Source organism: Cebus imitator, unplaced genomic scaffold (genome assembly GCF_001604975.1).
Source record: "Cebus imitator isolate Cc_AM_T3 unplaced genomic scaffold, Cebus_imitator-1.0 Scaffold407, whole genome shotgun sequence".
Lineage (NCBI taxonomy): Eukaryota > Metazoa > Chordata > Mammalia > Primates > Cebidae > Cebus > Cebus imitator.
Genome location: NW_016107722.1, coordinates 1,867,222 through 1,884,069, shown reverse-complemented (window position 1 = coordinate 1,884,069; position 16,848 = coordinate 1,867,222). Strand labels below are relative to the sequence as shown.

The window sequence follows — 16,848 nt, the reverse complement described above, 5'->3', positions numbered from 1 at the left end:
ATGGGCTTGGGTAGATAAACCACTGATGTCAGAAAGGGACTGAGGGAACAAATAACTTAGCATCTTGCTCCTCTTACCCTCTGATTTGCCAGAGACTCTCATGGCTGAACCCAGCCAGAGGGCAAAAGCAAGGTGTACTGCTTTAGTGTGCAGTCCATACAGGTCAAACTTCTGGACTTGTGGCTGGGTGGAGAAGGAATGGCATTTGGGTCTGGAAGGGCAGCTGGAGACTGTCTAGTAAGTTGCCAAACTAGAACCTTTGGCTCAGGTTCGAGTGTGCTTCTTGAGTGGCTTAACTACCACCTGTACCTGTTCTTAGATGTCCCCTGGGTACCTTAGAGGAAACAAGTTGTCCTGCCTACCATCTCTTTCCTTCTCTTTTATTCCGATGTCACTTAATGTGATATCTTACTGTCCCTTCCAAAAGGAGGACCTGAGGAATTCTGCTTCTGTGGGCTATAGCACAGCAAGATACAAACAGATAAATGCCAGGAGGACCTGCCACCCTGAGCCCCACATTCTCAAGGGAGAGATGTGGAAAGTATAGCTCATAACCTTCACCCTCTCAGTGTCTCTGCTGCAGGAGGAGAAGCATGGGCTAATGTGGCTTCTGAGCTTGCAGGACAGGGCCAGTCGCCTTAGAAGTGCAATGGGTTCTACCTGCTCTTGTGCTTATGCAGTAGATTACTCTGACAGGCGGGCCAAGTTCTGGTCAGGTGCTGCCCTGGTATTACTGGGATAAAGCAGCTGCTATTATGGGGCTTTAGAATGCTGTAATTTACAGACAGATGCTGTACTCTTTGTTGAGGAGGGACCAGTTACGTGTCTGTATATTCTAGCAACTAATTCAGCTGCATAGAAATTTTCCTGACTGCATTTCCAGCAGCAAATCCAACAAGGGAAGCTTTGAATCATCTTAAAGCTTAAAGGAAGCATTCTTATAATCAGTTAAAACTCATTATACCTGAATATTCAATACCTACTGATATATATTTTAAATCATTACCTGAACATTATTTATTTATAATATTCAGATCTGTTACAGTGACTCCCTAAAACTAACCACCCAGGAAAATTATCCTAGCAAACTGACACTTTAAAAAGTATTATATAGTCTCAGCACGGTGGCTAATGCCTGTAATCCTAGCACTTTGGGAGATGAAGGTGGAAGGAATGCTTGAGCCCAGGAGTTCAATACTAGCCTGGGCAACAGTGAGACTCCATCTCTTAAAAAAAAAAAAAAAAAGTATTGTTTGAGCCAGGCATGATGGTCTGTGCCTATAGTCACAGCTACTTGGGAGGCTCAAGCAGGAAGATAACTCGAGCTTAGGAGTTTGAGGCTGTAGTGTACCATGATTACACTTGTGAATAGCCACTGCACTCCAGCCTGGGCAACATAGCAACACCCTGTCTCTAAAAGAAAGGTATTATTTGGTGTCAGAGTATGGGATGCTCTCTGTAGCAAAGGTGACATTTTAGCCCTCTGTTCATGAGTGGGATTATATTAATATACTGCATTTATTCTGTATAAAGATCTACTCTAATGCCTCTGACCAGAGGTTTAGTACAAAAGAATCATCCACAGTTATAATGCAGCATAGTACAGTGGTTAAGAGTTGGAAATCTGGAGTCAGATGGCCTGGGTTCAAATCCTAGATGTACAAATTATTTTACCTCTCTGTGTTTTAGTTGCCTCATTTGTAAAATGAGTAAATAGTTATGTACTATACAGGATTATAATCTGAATTGTCCGGCACACTTGATGGGTTCATCCTAATGCAAGAGGTCTGAAAACCACGCTTTGATTACCTCCATCTAGATCTTTTCTAGGTGAGAGTTAACCCTTAGTCTATATGAACTGAGGTGTATAAGTTCCCGGAATTTTCTAATAGTAAGGAAGGTAGATGGACTGCAGATACTTGTGGCTTGTAATAGGAGCATAACAAACTAAAACTCTAATCTGGGCTGAGACTGATGAGCAAAAGTAAATTCGTTTCAGAATAAACATAAAATTAGTCCCATGCTTAAGAAATGACATAGTATTTTAAAATTGTTTTGCTAATCACTTTTTTTTTCCTGTTGGTTAAGGTTGCATGATGGAATTTGAACATTACTTCAAGAGGTTTTATATTTTGGATTAGCTAATTGGGGTTGTCCTCTGCTGACTGTTTCTTCGGACGCATTTTTTGGTGTGCTTTTGAGGCATTAAATGCAAAGATATCATACCATGGACTACAAGGAAAGCTGCCCAAGTGTAAGCATTCCCAGCTCTGATGAACACAGAGAGAAAAAGAAGAGGTTTACTGTAAGTATGTAACATAAAGCATGTGGGGAAAAAATTGAATATAGAGAATATTTCCATTTCTGCTTTTCTTCTTCAACCTAGAACACCCCTTTCCCCACCTCCACATATCTAGATTTTACTTATTTCACATGATCTGTTCTTCACAAAGTTTTCATGGCTACCGTAATGGAATAAATTTTCCTTTTTTAGTGTCTCTTTACTTATCCTCTTGGAGAATTGTATGAAACTATCTAAATAATCTTCTTAACAGAAAATGTGCATGTGCATACACCTGGATCTGTGCGCACACTTATAGTTTTGCATGCACCGTCAGGGGTTAATGGACTGGTGAAGTCATCGATTCCATATTAAGAACTGCTGCCCTGAAATGTTTATACATCTCTCAGTTTAAAAATATTTAATTCAGTATTTTATTTTTTTTCACCTTAAAGACTAAACCATGTCTAATTTTATCTTTTCTCACTGTAGTATCTACTATAGGGTTTTAGAAAGAGTAAGCACAATGAATATTTGCTCAATCTGTATATCAGTTTCTATTATTGGAGAGTAGTCACTTTTCTTAATAGTGTGATGAAACATACAATATTGTATTTCGTTCCAGTAGTCCTATTAGTATATACAGAGGTCTCCTGGCTTCCTCCCCCTGAAAAAAGCCATTTATCGTGTGTATTACTGATCTGCTCTTCCTTGTAACTCCCTATGCTTCTCACCTACTGAATAATATGAAGAAATTCATTTAGCCCAATTCTGTTTAATGCGTAGTCTAATCTAATAATTTAACCAGGTCTCAGGATAAAATGCTTAGCCTTTCTTACTTCTAATTTCTCTCTGACATGAACACACATCCTCCTCAGATTGGCGTCATGGTTTATGGGAGGAGAGGTGTCCCCTTTCACAGTAATTTTTTTTTTTTTTTTTTGAGATGGGGTCTTGCTTTGTCACCCAGGCTAGAGTACTGTGGTGCAATCTTGGCTCACTGCAACCTCCACCTCCCGGGGTCAAGCGATTCTCCTGCGTCAGCCTCCTGAATAGCTGGGACTACAGGGTGCACACCACCATGCCTAGATAATTTTTGTATTTTTAGTAGAGGTGGGGTTTTACCATGTTGGCCAGGATGGTCTCAAACTTCTGACCTCGTGATCTATTCACCTCAGCCTCCCAGGGTGCTGGGATTACAGGCGTGAGCCACTGCACCAGGCCCACAGTATTTTTGAGTTAATAAATGACCTCATGGTAGCCTGGTGAAGGCTCTTGAGTTCTTGCTATCCCTCTAAGTCTTTGCCATTTGAGCCGTAAAGTGGCTGGTCTGGCAAATAGCCAGCTATGACTCACTTGATAACTTGGGCATTTTGCTGGTATCCATTGCTGGCACCTGCAGTTTATGAACTAACTTGTGATCTCTTTGTTGGCTTGGCCAGGGTTTTGTGGCAACTCACCACTGACTCAAAGGCTCTGACATGTCTTTCACCTGCTCCTGGCTCAGTGGCCCACCCTAGCCTCTAAAAAGGGGGTCACCTGGTCACTGCCAGTTGAGTCTCATGAAAGGTGACTTTCAACTCAGAGTCCCTGTCACAGGGCAGTTAAGGAAAGCTGAGGAGTTAAACTAAATCCTTTGACTACTTCTCTCTGCCTTCTTAAGTAGGTGGGGCTGGGTATAGGAAAATGATGGTTTTTTCTCAAGGTCCCAGACAAGCAGCGGGGAAGTAGCCCCTCTGTCCTCTCTTCCTTAACAGACACACCTGCCAATTTCTCTGTACCACATCCCAGAGCAGAGAAATTGCAATGTGTGTCTGGCCCCTTATCCCTTTGCAGCCTCTACGTTGCAGGTTTATCTTAAACAGTAGGCATTTGTTGCACATTTGCATAAGCAAATTTTTAGCAATCATATTGAAGGTAAACAAAGGTTGTTATACCTTGAATAAAATGGTGGAGTGTGTGAAAGCTTTTCTTCCTCCCTTTCCTCTTTTTATTTTTGTCATTGGACCATTCTTTCCTTGAGGGATGCCTCCTACCAAATTTGATGGAAGTTCACACACAGCAAATGTCAGTGGCAGATTATCTCATGTGTCTGTTGATTTTTCAGGCTAGAGGTATTTCCATGTCTTCTGTGGGATGGTCGAGGAGACCTGTAGCATTTCTGTTACCCAGCTGTTCCTACACTGTGCACTGAGTTCTCAAAGGCCCAATCTAAATCACCTTATTCATTTACTTCCTTCAGATTCTCAAATAATTGCCTTATTAGAGAGGTATTTTCTGACCATCCTGTAAAAAATAGCACCTTCACATCCCACCCTACCCATCTCACTCTCTGTCCTGCTTTCCCTCCTGCCACATTTTGTGTGTGTTTGTATGTGCCTTCTTTGAGTAGAATGCAAGGTCCTTTGAAGCAAGAACTTCCTTCACTGTTGTTTCACCAGAACCCTAAAACAAAGATAGTAGGAATTCAAATAAGTATTGAATTGTTCATCTGTTATTTGCTGGTCACTATAGTGCAGTCCTCAATCCTCAAGAAACTTGGTTCTCTCAGTGCACATAGACCCTATCCCACCCAGCACAGACGCTCTGTTCAGCCTAGGTACCTATGTTATCAATACTATTTTTAAATTTAAATTTAATAGAGACAAGTTCTTGCTGTGTTGTGTAGGCTGGTCTCCTGGGCTCAAGTGATACTACTCCTGCCTCAGCCTCCCAAAGTGCTGGGATTACAGGAATGAGCCACTGAGCCCAGCCAAGAATACCATTTGACAAGATTCAGTAAGTGCTTTAATTGGTATGTTTATATATCTTGGAGAATCATATAAAAATGTTGATGTTAATATCAGTTTCAGAATATGAAAACACCATCCTTGGCAAAAGAGCCAGACTCTGTCTAAAAAAAAAAAAGAGAAAATGAAAACAGGTTTCATGTATTTAAGTAGCTAATGGATTTTTTTGCAATTAAATTTTGTTACATTATGTTATATTTTTATTTCCACAGGTTTATAAAGTTCTAGTTTCAGTGGGAAGGAGTGAATGGTTTGTCTTCAGGAGATATGCAGAGTTTGATAAACTTTACAACACTGTAAGTAATAGTCTACAAGATTTCTAATAAAAAGAAAGCACCCGAGGAAAATCCCAAAATAAAAGAAATATATTTGAATGATTAATTTGATACTCATATATCAATATGTCAGACAAGCAGACAAGGAGGGTAAGAGATTCTTCAAAAACACCCTAACTTTGGAAGGCTTACAAAGAAAGGGTGGAGAGAGGACTGCTGAACAATTCCAAATAAACCATTGAAAATATGACAACTAGATAAAATACCTTTTAATGTCATAGAAAATTAGAAATCAGGTCTTTCTACTTAATTCCCTGATAATTGTTAATCGTCATGGTATTTCTGGTTTAATTGCCCAACTGTAAGCTTTATGTTTGAAAGTCTATCATGAGCCTATCTCCCTTCCATAGTTTCCATTTTATCTTAGAGATAAGTCTTAGGTTCCAGATTTTTAGTAGCCAACACAACTGGAATGAGTGTTGAATTTCAGAAGTTCTGACTGTTACCTGCGTGGTGAGATCTAACAGACCATTAGCTGTTTAGATTACTAAAACCTGTTTTTATATTTTCATAACTCAGATATTAAATAGTATTCATAATTTAGTGTTTGCAGTACAACTTTCTAAGTAGGCAGCAAGAAGCCAGGCACGATGGTTCATGTCTGTAATTCCAGCACTGTGGGAGGCTGAGGCGGAAGGAACACTTGAGCCCAGAAGTTCAGAGGGTGCAGTGAGCAATGATCGCACCGTTGCACTGTAGTCTGGACAACACACTAAGACCCCATCTAAAAAGATAAAAGTAGGCAACAAGACTACCACCACAGTCGCTGTCATACATTAGTCCATATCCTCCACAGGTAGCAGTGTTTGTGGATAGCATTGTCTTGAAGATCATACATAGAAGCCAAAGCATGTTTCTTGAATTATAAATAGCTGTTATGGAACTCCAGGTCATTAAGACAGTCCTGGATTTAAAGCTTTGCTTCAGTTTGGAACAAAAGCAGTTGTGCCTGAAATCCCCAATTTTTTTTTTTTTTTTGAGACAGGGTCTCACTCTGTCACCTAGGTTGGAGTGCGGTGGCATGATCTTGGCTCACTGTAACTTCTGCCTCCCAGGTTTAAGCAATTCTCCTGCCTCAGCCTCCCAAGTAGCTGGGATTATAGGCATGAGTCACCAATGTCTGGCTAGTATTTTTGTAGTATCAGGGTTTCGCCAGATTGGCCAGACTGGTCTCAAACTCCTGGCCTCATGTGATCTGCCCACCTCAGCCTCCTAATGTGCTGAGATTATAGGCATGAGCCACTGTCGTTGCCCTCAAATCCCAAATTGAAATTCCTCTGCTCTCATGCAATAATAAATAGGAATCTCCCAGTGTCTTTTTTTTTTTTTTTTTTTTGAGATGGAGTCTTGCTCTGTTGCCTAGGCTGGAGTGCAGTGGTGCAATCTCAGCTCATTGCAACCTCCATCTCCTGGGTTCAAGTGATTCTTTTGCCTCAATCTCCCAAGTAGCTGGGACTACAGGTGCACTCCACCATGCCCTGCTAATTTTTATATTTTTAGTAGAGATGGGGTTTCACCATATTGGCCAGGCTGGTCTCGAGCTCCTGAGCTCGTGATCAGCCCACCTCAGCCTCCCAAAGTGCTGGGATTACAGGTGTGAGCCACCATGCCTGACTCAGTGTCATTGTTTAATGAATGATAGATTACTAGGCATCCTCTGGAAAAAACTCTGTTATATATTTGTGAAAGTAATTATTTTCATTTCTTAACCCTGTCTCTTGATTTTAAACATAGGAGTAAATATATATATGCTTATGGGTTATCATTTGTAAGATTTTTTTGAATATGCAGAAAGTTATACATATATCAATTAAGAGACAAATTACTTCCTAAATGGGTCAGAATTAATCAAACAATGTCTAGCTGTACAACTTCCTGTGTTTTGTTAAGTTGTGAAAATTAGACTCCTGATTCATCTTTATTCAGCATTTCACTATGTATATATTTGTTCCTGATATTCAAATCACTTGCTACTTGAAGTTGGACTTCTAAAGATAATATTGCAATTTAAAAATATTTTTTCCTATGTAAAATTAATAGCGAGACTCCATCTCTACAAAAAAGTCACAATAAAAAATTAGCTGGGTATAGTGGTACATGCCTATAGTCCTGGCTACTTTGGAGGCTGTGGTAGGAGGATCACTTGAGCCTGGGCAGTTGAGGCTGCAATGTGCCATGACCATGCCACTGCACTCTTGAGACACTCTCAAAACAAAAACAAGAACAAAACATCTGTAACGTTGCTACTCAGAAATAGCTGTTAACATTTTACTGTTTTCTTCTGTTGTTTAACTTTTCTTTAATGCATATACAACTGCACTTAATACACATTGAGTATCCCTTATCTGAAATACTTGGAACCAGAAGTGATTTGGATTTCTTTTTTTTTTTTTAATTTTGGAATATTTGAGTTATACTTATCACTTAAGCATCCCAAATCTGAAAATCTGAAATCTGAAATGCTCCAGTGAGCATTTCCTTTGAGCACTCAAAAAGTTACTGGTTTTGGAGCCTTTCAGATTTCAGATTTTCAGATTTGTGATACTCAACCTGTATAGTTTTAGATATTTGCTTCATCAAAGGATATTGAGATAGGTTTTTTTTTTCTGTAATTAAAGTTACACTCTTGAAACAATAGCCAATAAGAGTACATGGGAATAACTTCCATAAGTTTTTAGTGATTTTTAAAAAATGGCTTTTATTGGAGGCTGAGTGAGAACTGAAGTGTTAACTCTCTTTGGAACTCTTGAATACCCATTATTACATGTTCAGCACATCTTTGAGGAGTGTGTAAATACAACTGTACCCATCAAGATGCCTGGGTTAAGCTTGGGTAAAAATAACATGACTGTAGTCTGTCTCTCTCTGTCTCTCCTTCTCCTTCTCCCTCTCCGTCTCTCCCCCTCTCTCCCTCTCCCCCTCTCCCCCTCTCTCCTTCTCTCCCTCTCTCTCTGTCACACACACACACACACACACACACACACACACACACACATTTGAGGCTTCTTTCTGTCTTTTGCTTAAAATATTTCATAGGCTAGATTTACCTTCTAAACATGATGTGTTTTGTGAAACTCTTCATAAGAGGAAAGGGTATAGAAAATGTCACCGAAAAACTCAGCATTGTGGAGATCCACACCAATAGTTTGTCTTCATGATGTTTTCATGATTTAAATAGCTGGTGATTAATTAAAATGAGTGTTAATATTTGAGTATCTGTAAGCATAAAAATAAAATAGGAAAGCTTGTTTGGTGTACCTCCATCCATGATCACTTGCATTCTCTCTTCCGTGAAACATCCCATCTTTCAACTTTTTGCAGAAGAATTTCCTTAACATGTAGTTCAGTTTTTATCATTTATCCCCATTTTTCGTTGTTCTTATTTCATCACTTTCTATGTCTCTCTCTTTTTATATAACTCCTTCTAATTCTGCCTCCTGTGGTGAGCGGCAAAGAAAAAAATAGGAAAACAGTTATCGTTGAATTCTTTGAAACTATAGAAATCAGGATAAACCTGGCCTGGATTTCCCTAAGTTCAAAACCATACATTATTTTCCTGTACTCCTTTTAGAATAAAAGAAAACTGTAGGCATTTTAATTCTCAATTTCAATGTGTTCTTTATGACTGTAGTTTATATTTTAAACTTTTTATTATAGAAATTATCAAACACAGGTGAGGTGCAGTGGCTCACAGCTATAATCCTAGCACTTTGCAAGGCTCAGGCAGGAGGATTGCTTGAGCTCAGGAGTTCAAGACCAGCCTGGGCAACATAATGAGACTGTCTCTACAAAAAATAAAACAACTTGCTAGGTGTGGTGGCATGTGCCTGTGGTCCCAGCTACTCAGGCTGAGGGGAGGATCACTTGAGTCCAGGAGGTCAGTGCGGCATTCTAGCCTGGGTGATAGAGCAAGACATTATCTTAAGGGGGAAAAGAAAAGAGAGAAAGAGAGAGTGGGGAAGGAAGAGAGGGAAAGGAAGAATAAAGGAAAGGAAGAGGGGAGGGAAGGGGAAGGGGGAAAGGAAAAGGGAAAAGGAGTCAAACACATACAGAAGTAGACATACTAGCACCAGTTCAGAAAGTAATATTCTGATACCATCCAGCTTCAATAATTACTGATACATGGCTGTTCCTGGTTCATCTCTATCCCTAGCCAGCCCACCATAATTTTGACACAAATTTCAGGCATCATATATTTTCACCTATAAATATTTTAGTATGCATCTCTAAAAGATAAAGATTCTTAAAAATAAAACATATATACAATACCATTACCACATCTAAAAATAAGAGTAATACCATAATGTCAGATATCCAGTTAGGGTTTATATGACTGGTTGATAAGTCTGTTAAGTGTCATTTAATCACTAGGTTGCCCGTTTGCCTGCCTCTCTTGTTTCCTTTACGTATTTGTGTGTGTGTGTGTGTGTGTGTGTGTGTGTGTGTGTGTGAAAAACAGGGTCATTTGTTTACATATCTTTCAGCCTCCATTTTACTGGCAGTATGCCCCATGCCGTAAAGTGATTAGTACATTCCTCTGTTCTTTGTATTTCCTGTTAGTTGGTAGTTAGATGTATAGTTTTTGGGTGTTTGTTTGTTTGTTTGTTTGTTTGTTTGTTTTTGGTCAGACAGGTTGTTGCTCTGTCACCCAGGCTGTATTTCAGTGGCATGATCACGGTGCACTGGACCTCCCTGGCTCAAGCAATCCTCCCACCTCAGCCTCCTGCAAATTGTATAGCTGGACTACACTCAGCTGATATATATATGTATATTTTTGGTAGAGACAGGTTCTTGCTATGCTGCCCAGGCTGGTCTGGAACTCCTGAGCTCAAGCAGACCTCCCACCTCAGCCTCCCAAAGTGCTGGGATTACAGGCCTCAGTGAGCCACCATGCCCAACTGAGATACAGTTTTGTGTGTGTGTGTGTGTGTGTGTGTGTGTGTGTGTGTGTTTGACATCAAACTTACAATGAAAGTATAACCCATTTTTATGACTTGACTGCCCCAAATTTAATTTCTTCAGGGTCACATTTTCCTTCTCTGAAGACAAGCATATCTGATGAACAAATGTATCAGAATACTTTTTTTTTTTTTTCAGACACGGTCTCACTCTGTTGCCTAGGCTGGAGTGCAGTGGCATAATCATGGCTCACTGCAGCCTCAGGCTTCCAGGCTCAAGCAATCCTCCCATCTCAGCCTTAGGAGTAGCTGGGACAATAGGCATATGCCACCATGCCTTGCTATTTTTATTTTATTTTATTTTACTTTTGTAGAGACGAGGTCTCACTTATTAGAATATTAATAAGGGGAAGGTTAGAGCAGAAAGAGGGTATTGAAAGCAAAATTCATCTGCTTTCTTAGAAATCTATTGTCAACCTATTCATGTAGAGAAAACACCAGGAACATATCTTCTCCTAAGATAATAAATGGATAATATGTATTTGAACTGTAACACCAGGTTCTAGCCTAAGGACTAACTTTACATGATCTCCTTTAAAACTCACAGCAAGGCCAGGCACGGTGGCTCATGCCTGTAATCCCAGCACTTTGGGAGGTTGTAGTGGGTGGATCACGAGGTCAGGAGTTCAAGACCAGCCTGGCCAACATGGTGAAACTCTGTCTCTACTAAAAGTACAAAAATTAGCTGGGCATGGTGGCGCATGCCTGTAATCCCAACTACTCCAGAGGCTGAGGCAGGAGAATTGCTTGAACCGGGACCCAGGACCCGGGAGGCAGAGGTTGCAGTGAGATGAGATCACGCTGCTGCACTCCAGCCTGGGCTATAGAGTGAGACTCTCAAAAAAAAAAAAAACCTCACAGCAAATCTGTAAGGTAATTGTTAAAATTGTCCTCATTTTACAGGCAGGAAAATGAGAAACAGATGTTAAGTAGTTTAGCCTAGGTCGGGTCACACAGATACTAGGTATTGTATTGGGACAAAAAAAGATAATTAGTTTGTGGCATTTTATTGGTATAATTTATATTGTACTTTGGATGATCATATATTCAAAAGTTTGTCTTATAATGGATTTTCTTTAAAATTAGATTGTATTTGGTTTTGATGCATGCATAACTAGAAGACTTATAAAATTAGTTCATGTAATGTTATTTTTAAAAATTTTAGTTAAAAAAACAGTTTCCTGCTATGGCCCTGAAGATTCCTGCCAAGAGAATATTTGGTGATAATTTTGATCCAGGTAAGCAACAACTTCATAGGCCAGCTATGAAGTGATCATTGAAGTTTGAAGAAGTAAATTAATGTATTCATTGTACTGTATAGCAGTGCAGGACTTTAAAAGATCTCATGCTCTATGAAAATAATGCCTCAGGAAGGTGATTACTGTCTACTAGGCGTTGTTATGAGTACTTCATGTGCTTAAATTCGTTCGATCCTTGCAACTTTGTGAGATGGGTATGATTATTGTTACCACTATTTTACAGATAAGGAAACTAAGGCACAGTCAGGTTCATTAATTTGCTCAGGATCATATACAGATAGTAAAGGGCAGATTTGGAATTTAAAGTCAAGTAGTCTGATTTCAGATAAATTTATTTGTCCTGGGCTGGTCGCAGTGGCTCTCACCTATAATTGAAACACTTTTGGAGGCTGAGGCAGAAGGATCACTTGAGGCCAGGAGCTTTGAGACCAGCCTGGGCAACATAACAAGACCTCATCTCTACAAAAAAATTAAAAATTAGCTGGATATGGTGGCATGCACCTATAGTCCCAGCTACTCAGGAGGTTGATGCACAAGGATTGCTTGAGGTCAGTAGTTCAAGGTTGCAGTGAGCTGTTATCATGCCACTGCACTCCAGACTGGGTGACAGAGTGAGATGCTATTAAAAATTTTTTTAAATTGATCCTTCAGGTTAATTTGGGAAACTTCTCTGACTTTAAATCAGCGTCATGAAGAATATTCACTTTTATATTCAGAAACATTAAATGTATACTGTGTACATAGCAACTTGCAGGACTCTGAATGGGATACCAAAAAGATATCCTATTGCTCACCCTTTGGGAGCCTATTGACACTATTGACACATAGGGTCTCAGTTTCTAGTGCCTATATGACTGAAGCTGCAAGCATGGAGTTTTTCCCTAGAACCCAAGAGATTAATCCAGGTCACAGATGGCTACTTATAGGGAAACAGAAGTCTTCTTATCCACCAGGAATTCTATCAGAAGAGTCAGCTATATCTGCCACAGATGAATCCCGAATAGATTACCCTCCTTCCCCAACTAATTTGCTTGTAACCTTGTAACTGGTTAAATTGATAATACCTTACATGTCTTTGTTCTTGGTCACTACTCATGATGAAAGCTCTAAGGTCCCTTATCTTGACTGTGCTTTCTCTCTGCATCCTAACCTTATACCGTTCATTTCCCTCCCAGACCATGTTACTGTGTCCTGTGGAATCTTGCCCACCATTAGCAGACTGCTCTTTATCCTGCATCTTTTTTCGTATTTCTTCCACATTCTTGCTTTAATTAAAACATTTTTTTCCCCAGAGGCTGCTTTGCCTATAGCCCTCTCAACTGGAGGCTTGCTATTATTTACACTTTTTTTTTTTTTTTTTTAATAATAAAGATGGGGTTTCACCATGTTGGTCAGGCTGGTCTTGAACTCCCGACCTCTGGTGATCTGCCCGCCTTGGCTCCAAACTGCTTGGATTACAGGCGTGAGCCACCACACCCAGCCTATTCTTTACACTTTATGAACCTCAGGATTGAAGAATGTTCTGATTTCCGTGGTTATATACAGATCTTTTTTTCTCTTGGGAGTATATAGCACATTTCATTGTAATTGCTAATCTGTCTTATAGTAGGCTGTAGATTTTCTGAAGGTGGGGACTTACTTCTTTTTTTATTGGTTTATAGTGGCAGTATACTGGTTTTAAAGTAATACTTTAAAACTACTAGACAAATAGTAGATTTTAAAGTATTACTAAATATGTGAACCTATTACTAAAGAGAAGCAATAGAAAACTGAGTTGGCACAACAAAGCTAGATTATATTCTGTGGCTTTTATACTCTTGCTTTGTTTTCAGCAGCAGAACACTTTTTTCCCAGTTTAAATCTTATGAAGGCCAGATATGGTGGCTATGCCTGTAATCCCATCACTTTGGGAGGCCGAGGTGGGCAGATCACTTGAAGCCAGAAGTTTGAGACCAGCCTGGCCAAAATGGCGAAACCCCATCTCTACTAAAAATAGAAAAATTAGCTGGGCATGGTGGTGTGCACCTGTAGTCCCAGCTACTCGGGAGGCTGGGGCAGGAGGATCACTTGAACCAGGAGGTGGAGGTTGCAGTAAGCCAAGATTGCACTACTGCACTCCAGCCTGGGCACCAGAAAAAAAAAAAAAAAAAAAAGTGGGGCGTGGTGGCCCATACCTGTAATCCCAGCACTTTGGGAGGCCGAGGCGGGCGGATCACCTGAGGTCAGGAGTTTCAGACCAGCCTAACCAACATGGAGAAATCCCATCTCTACTAAAAATATAAAATTAGCTGGGTGTGGTGGTGCATACTTGTAATCCCAGCTACTCAGGAGGCTGAGGCAGGAGAATCGCTTGAAACTGGGAGGCGAAGGTTGCAGTGAGCCGAGATTGCGCCATTGTGTTCCAGCCTGGGCAACAAGAACAAAACTCTGTCTTGGGGAAAAAAAAAAAAAAGAGCAACGTACAAGAACTCCTTTAATGAAAAATCTGGAATACATCTTGATGTTTGCTTGGGTAACAGGACATATAGAGAAGAGAATGAGAGATAATTGGAGGGTCAGGCCTGGGTGACTGAGAGAATTAACTAATTAGAAATGGCAGAAAAATATTAAGAATCAAACTACTAGTGATAGATAATATGAGACTTGAACTTGAGTTGAAGTTCTGTAGATCCCTTAATTGAATCCTTAAAACAATCATTTCATCAAGGGAAGAAGGCAGAGAAGTAAGACTGGCAACATTGCTGCTTTGTTGTTAAAGGCAAGATACCAGGCTGAATGCTCTTTGGTACTTTGTTTTTGTGAATTAATTGACACTAAAAACTGATTTTTTTGAAGAATTCTTTGTCCTGCGTATATTATATATGACTTGGCGACAATGAAAAGGATGGTATGTCACAGAGATCTTGGAAAGTCCTGCATTGGGAAAATCAAATTTAAGTCAAATTCAGAAAAACAGATGGATAAGATGCTCATTTGGTTACACTTTGGTGATACAGGCATTCCCATATTTTTCTAATAGAATAAAAAGTGGTACAATCCGTGTTGAGGGGAATTTGGTAATATTTAGGAAAACTGTGAATGCATTTTCCACTTTGGCCAAGAAATCACATTTCTAGGAATCTGTCCCCAAAATAAACTGCATGTGACATAATTTACACACAGCACTGTGTAGTGTGACAAATTTTTAATAGAAAATCTGGAAACAATGGAAATATTTTTCCAATGGAGCTAGATATAATGTACCTGTAAAAAGGAACAAAAAAGCTCTTCATGTATTTTGTTGTGGTGTGATCTCCAGAATATGCCATTAAATGGAAAAAAAAATCACGGTGTAGCAAATGAGTTTGTATGGTGTGTATTTTTGTGTGGAAAAAGATATGGGGATTCAAAAGGAAATAATGGAAGTTAAATAAAAAACTAATAAAACTAGTGACTTAAGGATGAGAGAGAGATCAGGAAAGACAAAAGGGGTGGAAGTTAGATGACCTTGAATAAATTTTGTTTATGTCTTTGACTTTGGAACCATGCACACATTTTTAAATACTTTAAAAACAAAAGTAAAAATACAATAACAAAGCAGCCTCTAACAACTGAAAATAAACCGAAGGAAAAAACCTAACTTAATTTAACTTTAAAACATGGGATTTTCTTCATGGGATATATTGCTAAGGATGAAAACAAAAACCCATGGACAAATTTTACACTGCATTCCATAATGTTATTGTTAGTTATATGGAGTTGTTATTCTATAATTACGTTACTATCATGGGAACCAAGATTTTAAGCAGGAGAGGAAAGTGGTACATATAAAATCAAAGATTTCAAGTAAAAATACTCTAATTTTTGACTTAATTTGGAAATATAATATGAAATCATAACTTATTTATTTATTTTTTTGAGATGGAGTTTTGCTTTTGTTGCCAAGTCTAGAGTGCAATGGCGCAATTCCGGCTCACTGCAACCTCTGCCTTCTGGGTTCAAGTGATTCTCCTCCCTCAGCCTCCTGAGTAGCTGGAATTACAGACATGTGCCATCATACCGGGCTAATTTTTGTATTTATAGTAGAGAAGGGATTTCACCATGTTTGCCAGGCTGGTCTCGAACTCCCGACCTCAGGTGATCCACCTGCCTTGGCCTCCCAAAGTGCTGGGATTACAGGCGTGAGCCACAGCACCTGGCCTATTATTTTTTTTTTTAACCTCTGTACAAATATTTTCTAGCATTCTCTTCTGGAAATACCTAAAAGCGATAACAAGTAGTAACCAACACCCCTAACATTTAGATTGCAATCTCTAAATATCATTTTTCTCTCAAAGGAACCAGAGTTCCATGGAGAAGTGGTGATCCCAGATCTGGGGCAGGAAATGTGCAAAATAATCTCAGGACAGCTTGCCTGAAAGCAAGGAAGCTATTTAGGATGACTGCAGTTTTACCAAAAGAACACAAAACACAACAAAAGCCCAGTTGTTGGGGCTTTCATTGAGCAAAGATTAGACAGAGCATGGAGAAAGTAACAGCAGGTTACAGCGCATCGATTATAAACACTTTTCAATTTACTTTGACTCTTTGGTGGTGGGGGAAACCTCATGAAATGCTGTAGAGGTTACTAGAGTAGATTTATTCCCCAAGTCAATAAATGAAAGAATCAAGGGTTTATCTTGCCTTTGTTGTATGAAATGTAATTTCTTTGTACCAAAGAGATAATGTTGGAAAATAATTCATAGAGGAATCACAATTCATAAATAGAAGAATCCCAGAATAATAGAACTGGAAAATCCTTGTACAACTTCAAAGATCATCAGTGAAAGACTTTACTGGGACAGAAAGATCCACTTCTAAGATGGCTCACTCTTGTGGATTTTGGTATAAAGCCTCAGTTCCTTGTGAGTGGGCCTCTTCTTAAAGAACTTTGAGTGTTCTTACAACATGGCAGCTGGCTTCCCCAGAACAAGTGATCCAAGAGAGCTAGCAAGGAGGAAGCCTCGTTGCCTTCTACCACTTAGTCTTGGAAGTCACATGCCATCACATCCACCATATTCTGCTCATTAGAAGGTAGTCATTAAGTCCAACCCCCATTCAACATAGGAGTAGAATTAAGTTCTACCTGTTGATTGGAGGGAAATAAAAGAATTTATAGACATTATGAGATAGTGATTTCATGGCTTTACCATTTTTTAAGATATTACCATTTAGAGATACACACTGATTTATTTCCCCACACCAAAA

General features: G+C 39.4%; 1 protein-coding gene across 1 annotated transcript in view; it reads left to right on the top strand.

Annotated features, from left to right (window-relative positions):
• Positions 1–16,848, top strand: part of SGK3 (serum/glucocorticoid regulated kinase family member 3) — a 176,455-nt gene that overhangs the window by 109,203 nt on the left and 50,404 nt on the right. Inside the window, exons 2-4 of the mRNA XM_017509154.2 lie at positions 2,089–2,305; positions 5,283–5,366; positions 11,529–11,601. Of these exons, the coding sequence (XP_017364643.1) occupies positions 2,210–2,305; positions 5,283–5,366; positions 11,529–11,601 (253 nt within the window). The 5' untranslated portion in view covers positions 2,089–2,209. The remainder of the gene's footprint in view (positions 1–2,088; positions 2,306–5,282; positions 5,367–11,528; positions 11,602–16,848) is intronic.